Raw genomic sequence first — 8,541 nt, forward strand, 5'->3', positions numbered from 1 at the left:
TACTGCTGTGCATTGTGGCAGGTTACCTAATGGCATCATTACCATGCATCTTAACATACTGTGCATGAGTGTGTACAGCACAAGATAACTCCTGCACTGAGCCTGTTTCTGCATTCTGTACCCATTAACGTGTGCGTACATCTCAGGGTAAGCACACACTTCTGCTTGCAGTAGCTTTTTGCTTCAGCTCCTATAGCTGTGAGCAGTGGCGTTCCGAGGGGCGCTGACACTCGGGGCGGATCGCCGATGTGCCCCGCCCCCCGGGTGCAGCGCGACCCCCCCTCCCGGTGAAGGGACACCCGCCACCCTGGCGAAATAAACCCCCCTGGGTGCACGCCGCTGGGGGGGGGGGGGTCTGTTCCGGGGCAGAGGGAGCATGGAAACCAACGACGCTGACCGGCGTGGCACCCCCCCAGCGGCATGCACCCAGGGCGGACCGCCCCCACCGCCCCCCCTTGGTACGCCACTGGCTGTGAGTTTTGTCCCTTGGTAGCAATGCTGGACAGGCAAATGTCAATCTCTTACTTTCCCATACAGTGTGCTGCTGTCATCACAAAATCTTCCGTCACCAAGAATCCACTGCAAAGCTGGATCTTATTGTTCTGAGAAAAAGTGATGTAAGCCAGCCATGGCTTTGAGTGAGGTTTTGCTTCCTTACCACCGATGATGTTCTGTCGCAGGACCTCTGGAAGGAGGAAAGATTTCACAGATTACTACACAAAGATGCTTTCTGCAGGCCCTGTGTGCAAAAAGTGATCACTGCTAGTTACAGACACTTATGCTAATAAATGCAGGGTCATACCCAGGGGAACGGTACAGTTTAGGGGGTGATCAACTTTTGGACTTCAGTGTGATCGTATGTGATGATCTTAAGGTAGCCAAACAGATAGAAAAGGCGAGGACAAAAGCTAGAAGGATGCTTGGGTGCATAGGGAGAGGAATGGCCAGTAGGAAAAAGGAGGTGATGCCCCTGTAGAACACTCTGGTGAGATCTCATTTAGAATATTGTGTACAATTCTGGAGACCACACCTTGAAAAAGATATAAACTGGATGGAGTCAGTCCAGAAGGCAGCTACTAAAATGGTTAGTGGTCTTTGTCATAAAGCGTTTGGGGACAGACTTAATCTCAATATGTATACTTTGGAAAAAAGGTGAGAGAAGAGAGATATGATAGAGACATTTAAATACTTATGCGGCATAAATGCACAGAAAGCGAGTCTCTTTCAATTGAAAGGAAACTCTGGAACTAGGGGGCAAAAAAGATATAGTGGAATTAGAAAAGGTACAGAGGAGGGCAACGAGAATGATAAAGAGGATGGGACGACTTCCCTATGAGGAAAGGCTAAAGCGGCTAGGGCTCTTCAGCTTGGAGAAAAGACAGCTGAGGGGAGATATGATAGAGGTCTATAAAATAATGAATGGATTAGAACAGGTAGACATGAATCACTAGTTTACTCTTTCCAAAAATACTAGAACTAGGGGGCACGCAATGAAGCTACAAAGGAGTAAATTTAAGACAAATTGAAGAAAATATTCCTTCACTCAACGTTTGATTAATCTCTGGAATTCATTGCCAGAGAATGTAGTAAAAAAAAGAAGTTAGCTTAGCGGGGTTAAACAAAGGTTTAGATAGCTTCCTAAAAGAAAAGTCCTTAAGCCATTATTAAAATGGACTTGGGGAAAATCCACTGCTTATTTCTAGGATAAGCAGCATAAAATGTATTGTACTGTTTTAGGATCTTGCCAGGTACTTGTAACCTGGTTTGGCCACTGTTAGAAACTGGATGCTGGACTTGATGGACCTTCGGTCTGTCCCAGTGTGGCAATACGTATGTACTTATGAATATGAAAGGGGATAGACTCAAAATTAACTTGAGGAAATACTTTTTCATGGAAAAGGTGGTGGATTTGTGGAGTGGCCTCACAATGGAAGTGGTGGAGAGGAAAACAGTACCTGAATTCAAGAGAGCTTGGGACAAGTACATAGGATCTCTAAGGGACTGATAGGGAGAATAGATGGCATGGATGGGCAGACTGGATAGGTCATATGACCTTTACCTGCCTACATTTTTCTATGTTTCTATACAGCAAACAGTGCCAAATGCCTGGATTTTAAAGCACATTTTCAAAGCCATTTACCTAGGTGAAACTACCCCTCCTTAGAATAGGATAGACCACACTCTTCTTTTTAAGGGGCTGTGAGGAGGTGATGATGACATTTTCAAAAGTATATGGGCTCTTTCCTCACTTTTGGCTACCAGCATAAATGAGCAGATGCAGACTATGGCCCTTATTTTAGAAGCCCAATAAGCAATTTACGCATGTAAATATCGGCCTTTATGTTATTTCAACATTTTATGTTTGGTTTTCATTGCTCTTAAGTTAGAAAGCCCTATTTTCTTGAAGTTTTGAAGATGTATATACCACATAGAAATTTACGTTCTGGCACCCAGGAGTTGCTGAAGGTATCACAAAGAATGACGTTGCCTTCATTTGTAGGGGCACCAAGTTGTGGAACAAAATTTCTTTGGAGTCCTGGATTTGCTTTGCCCACGTAATGTATGGGAATGGAGAAGTTTATTTATTTATTTGTTACATTTGTATCCCACATTTTCCCACCTATTTGCAGGCTCAACGTGGCTTACATAGTACCAGAGATCATGCAAAGATGTAAACTCAGCAATGGGTGAGCAGCTTGATCTGGAGTTAGCAGTCTTTGATGGAGTGAGTTTGATACACTGACCTTCCAACAGCATCTTAAATGATCTCTTGACTTTAGCTTGATATTTTGTTACTATAGATAACTTGTTAGTCTCACTCACACACACAAGGAGTGACATGGGCTGCATATACTGCAGCAGGACATGTTTATCCACTCCTATCCTAGCTGAGATAATATTTAACTCGTGCAACTTTCTTTAAATTAGACACCTTACTTTCTAAGTCCTCTTATTCTCTTACCTATCTGTATGTTCCATCTTTGCTTATACCCTTCACTGGCAATTAAAATGTTCTATTATGTATTGTGTTGACATTGTAAGTAGTATACTATAAAAAAACCGTACCACGGGCCTTTAAAAATGGAACACAGTTCTTTAATGAATGAGCCTTGACAAAAAGACCCGACACGGGTATTTTAGCTAGTGACAAAATACCTTTAAAATTTGCATTTATTTTGTTATCTGCCAATCACAATTAATTATACAAATGGCATCTTGAATAGTGACAAAGGGTTAACAGGGCTTTTGTTCACATTATGGTTTGTTATACTTATTGAAACCCTTCTGTTTGGCAATACAGTCTGAGGTATACAGATTTTTTTCTTTTGACACTTGAGTTAAAATGAAAGTCAGTATTTTATTGCTTATGAAAATCATTTTTGCTATGTTCTAAAAGAAATATTGAAGACATTTTATTAAATGAATGCTGATGTGAGAAACATATGTATGTGAACAAAAGCCCTGTTAACCCTTTGTCACTATTCAAGATGCCATTTGTATAATTAATTGTGATTGGCAGATAACAAAATAAATGCAAATTTTAAAGGTATTTTGTCACTAGCTAAAATACCATTAGCAGTTACAAATAAAATGTACATAATTAATTGTAATTGGCAGATAACGAAACAAATATACCCAGAGCTCCAAAAGATAATAGAAGCCCTGTTAATGCTACAATATATATGTGTGTGTACATGCACACACGCACATACATATGTATATGTGTATGTGTGTGTGTGTGTGTATGTATGTATGTATGTGTATGTGTGTATATATATATATATATATATATATATATATATATATATATATATGTGTGTATGTGTGTGTGTATATGTATACACATATACATATAGTGACAAAATGTTGTTTTTTTTAAAATTAAGATCAAGTAATGCCACTAGATATTATAGTTTTGGCTTTTTTATATTTGAAGATGTATATATTTATTCATTTCTGTGCTGATTTGAATGTTTTTGAAGGTTTATGATATTATCAGTGTAATGTTTGAAATTTATTGTATATTTTAAAATGTTTTAAAAAATTATTTTTGACCTGTTAGTTTAAGCTTTTATGAATATGAAATTTAGTTATAGCCAGTATTATATAATATGACCTTTTTATAAAATATATTATAAATAATTAAAATAAGCGTTTTAAACATATAATATTAATATATGAAAATTTTTTTTGTCCAAAAGTAAGGAATAATATATTGTAGAGGAATATATTCGAGTTATTCCCCAAGTTTTCCACGTCATCACTGTGGTGAGTTACCATTTTTGTTTTGATTAATTATCCATTTATTTTCAAATTACTATATAATAATATATGAGAATGTTAAAATATTAAATGCAATGTTAAAATATTAAATGCTTTAGGTGTTTATATAGGCTTATATATGTATGCTTGATGAGTCTAAATATTAATCTTTGGTTTTACTCATTATACTTAAAAAAAATTTTTTTAAATATATTATTTCTATGTTTTGTATTCTATGTAGACCCCTGACGCAGGTGCTAGTCACCGAAACACGGCCCGTGTCGGGTCTTTTTGTCAAGGCTCATTCATTAAAGAACTGTGTTCCATTTTTAAAGGCCTGTGGTGCTGTTTTTTTTTTGTTTGGACTTTAGTTTGTACTTTGTTCCCTCTCTTTTGTTATATCCAAGTAGTATACTATGCCATATGTTGTATTGTTATTTGAATAATTTTACTGCTTAATTGTCTATTACTCATGTTTTTGATTTATTCTTGCTGTACACCACCTTGAATGAATTCCTTCAAAAAGGCAGTAAATAAATCCTAATAAATAAATAAATAGACCAACCTTTACCTGATTTGCTATCAGAGCAGTGTCCCGCTGACGAGAAACACAATTCTGGTAATTTCGTGGTGGTGGTGTGTCACAGTTGGTTCCCCTAAGGATTTAGGAGAGTTCCTAACAGGAATCCATACCTGCTTCCCACATATTTTATGGTCTTTGGGGAGCGGGATATGGGGAAGTTGGAATTTTAAAGAGGTTTTTTTTCACAAGCTGGGTGAGCTAAACTGACCTTCTCTGCTTACCTTTGTTTCTATCTTACTGTGTTATAGTACATTAAAGAGAGATTTGTGATTACATAAACTGAAAAAGGTATAAGCCAAATAAATAAATAGGGAAACAATTCTGCATGTCAGATTCGGTAACACCTCAGGATTACAGGAAGCTGCTCCTAACCTAATACAGCATATGATTAGGGCACAAGGCATTTCAAAGCCCTGATCCATCACCTTTTACCCTTATATTCTCCTTGCCATGGTATGTGGCCGGTAGAAAGTCATACTTTTTAGGTACATTTCCCCTTTTCAACTAGTTCTCTTGCTATTCAAACCCTGAATAAATATTCTGTTTTTCAGACATTTCTTTTCTTGCTTTTCTCCAGAAATTCTGAGACTTTGGTTCTTTAAATAATCCTATGAGTTAGGTCTGGTATGTACATGGGATCTGCATGTCTGCCACAAGTATAAAGCAGCAGTAGTGCTGGGTTTTCCTTATCTCTTTTTAACTCTTACAACTGCAACACTGCACTCTGAGAGCCAGATCCGGCTCCTTGGGCTTGCGGGGATGAGCCTTCCCAGTCATGGCTCCACTCAGTACCCTGGGCTCTGCTCCACCAAGAGTGACTGGGCTAGTCATAGACTCAAGGGAATGCTAGAAATGTGCTGTTTGAAAGCACAGTAAAAGCTTTCTCCCATGCTGTGCCTAGGGGAAAATCCTTTCCTAAGTACCGCCCAGAATTTTTATTTTTTATTATTTATTTGTTGCATTTGTATCCCACATTTTCCCACCTCTTTGCAGGCTCAATGTGGCTTACAATACATCATGAGTAACAGAAATACATGAAAAAGTATACATTTAGTGATAACTGAAGGATTTTGGGTAGCATGATCATGATAAAACATGATAGTATTTTAACAAGCAAACATATTAAGAAATATATAAGAATTATATAAGAAAATATACATTTAGTAGTAGCTAAAGGATCTTGGGTACCATGATAGAGAAAAAACATGGTAGTGTTTTGGCAGGTTGACATAGTAGAGGCAGTTTTGGATGTGTGTATAGGAGTTTATATTTGTTGATCATTGTTGTATGCCTTATTAAAGAGATGAGTCTTCAGTAGAACTCGGAAGTTAGCTAACTCATAGATCGTTTTTAATTTGCGGACATCGTATGACATGCACATGGATCAGTCCTGGAACTCTGTGGGGTACTACCAGTGCTGCTAACCCCTGATGCAGCCTATTTGGCGAAACGTGGCCACGTCAGGAATGTGTGAATAAAAGACTTTTCCGGATTTTCAGTGTCTGCTTTGGGTTTTTTCCTTCCAGCCTAAGTATGGGACCATTTCTTTTAAGAGGTTATTGCTGGCCACTGTGCTGTACATTTTCCCTCTACTTCTATAATTTTACGCATCCAGTTATGTGCTTGGTGCGTAAAATTGTACGCAAGGTGATAGAATACTGCCAGTTCTGCTTGTGACTTAATTGTTAAATTTGGCACTAATTGGCAATAACAATCAAAAATTGGATATAACTAGACTTAATTGGCATTAATTTGCTGTTATGCACATAACTGTATTTAGTCGGTTTTCTATAACCTTAGGGGCCTTTTTACCAAGCTGCAGTAAAAAGAGCCCAGTGGCAGTGTCTGTTTTTGCCACGCACCAGGACCCTTTTTACCACAGTGGGTAAAAAGGTTGAAAAAGAAAAACACAAGGACATGTGGTAAGCTTGCACTTACCGCATAGCCATCCGGGGAGGGGTGCATTGAAATGGCAGTAAGAGCTCCTGTGCTAGCCTGGTGGTAACCAGGCAGCGTTGCCGGGTAACCCAAAAAGGTTGCCACGTAGCAACCCTTTACTAAAACGTCTCTACAGTGCACAACTGCAAGAAGGGTGTAGATGTGGCAGGGCATAGCTGGGTCAGGAGTCTCTATAATTAGAATATTGTCAGTAATGTGCATAACTAACAGCAGTCCAGCAAGAGCATTTACACCAGCCGTTGACATGGCATAAGTGGTCATATAAATAGGGACTTAGCTAGTATTCTATAATGGATATAGAATTTGCACTTAGCTCATATCATCCCAGCACCTAACTTAGGCGACCTATAGAGAATTAACCCCTTAAAGGGTGAAGCAGAGACACAAGTGCAGATTTGCATATGAACCATACTCACGGGCCTTGGCAGCACAGAGCGGGGCCAGAGAAAGCAGGAACATGAACGAAAGTCTCATCTTCTGCATGTGGCCAGTGAGTTTCCAGAACGAGGGTATAAGCATTCTCCCCTTTTTATACACATGCACACCTATCTGCATCAGCTCACTGGGCTCATTTCTTGGAAGAAAAAAAAATAAAAGGCACCCTGTAATCTCACAGATTTTATCATTTCCTTCTTTCATTTCCTACCAAATTTTGTAGTTAGTTTGCAGAATCTGACCACAACATCTAGAGAGTGCCTTGGACCTCCAGTGTAAATTCTCTGGTCGCTCTTAACTTAGAAAAGACTTCTAAAAAAATTCTCATTTATGCACGTATTATGGAGTGCCTTTCCTTATTCTATTTTGAGACTATAAACTGCCTTCACTTGCTTTCAAATAAGGCAGTCTAGCAAACCTAAATGTAAAGTATAACTTTATCCTCCTGAGAGAATTATTGCATGTTGTGGTGAACATCATGAGGATCAGAACTCAGTTTGTCTAGCTGATGTGAATGTTTCTTTTTGCTGGAAAGTTTGCTAAAAGACCACAGGACTATTTTTTAAAAATATATTTGAAAAACAAATATTACAATTAAAGATTCTAAATCATCACCAAGCCCAAATTATGGGAAGAAGAGTAAAATAAGAAAAATAAAGATGCAAACAGAGCACCTGATTATTATTTAAGATTTAAAGGACGTCTTGCTCCTTGATTGGAAGACCAGGGTGGTTGTATGAACAGTCTGCCTCACCTCCCCCCTTTTACATGTTTAGAGCCACAGTCTGGACACCAGACTTTTCCAGTAAGAAGTGAGCAGAGCAGATGTTTATTTTTAATTAGTTGAAATATTTTTTATTGAAGTCACCAAATAAACAGATCACCAACAGAAAAAACATTAGCACAATCAATGTAACAGAACAGAATATTCTCTCAACAAGGTGACAACAGCAAAGAGTTTTTCAAAAATACCCCCCCCCCCCCACCACCACCACCAATGTACCATCCTCCCTCATGGTTTACAAACCCCAATATGCAACATCTCCCACCCCAACATATTCCCCTTCCCTCCCCCCCCCCCCCCCATCTATAGACACAATATTTGTATTTATTTATTTTATACAACTGGGCTTTATGCTGCAACCATCTCCCAGACTTTCAAATTTGACCGAATTGACTGATCAGCTGGATTTGGGGAGAGATTATACACAAACCCCTCAGACTCCAAAAGAAATCCTCTATGGATCTCAATCCAGATGCAGCACCCGCAGGGCCAAATAGAACCAAATCAAACCCAACTA

The 8,541-nt window shown here is 38.7% G+C and overlaps 1 protein-coding gene across 1 annotated transcript in view; it reads right to left on the reverse strand.

Moving 5' to 3' along the window:
• LOC115479509 (mast cell protease 1A-like) overlaps positions 1–7,359 on the reverse strand; it is a 45,939-nt gene extending 38,580 nt beyond the window's left edge. Inside the window, exons 1-2 of the mRNA XM_030217451.1 lie at positions 7,222–7,359; positions 526–685 (exon numbers count right to left, since the gene is read on the reverse strand). Of these exons, the coding sequence (XP_030073311.1) occupies positions 526–685; positions 7,222–7,324 (263 nt within the window). The 5' untranslated portion in view covers positions 7,325–7,359. The remainder of the gene's footprint in view (positions 1–525; positions 686–7,221) is intronic.
• Positions 7,360–8,541: the final 1,182 nt, after the last annotated feature.

Source organism: Microcaecilia unicolor, chromosome 11 (genome assembly GCF_901765095.1).
Source record: "Microcaecilia unicolor chromosome 11, aMicUni1.1, whole genome shotgun sequence".
Lineage (NCBI taxonomy): Eukaryota > Metazoa > Chordata > Amphibia > Gymnophiona > Siphonopidae > Microcaecilia > Microcaecilia unicolor.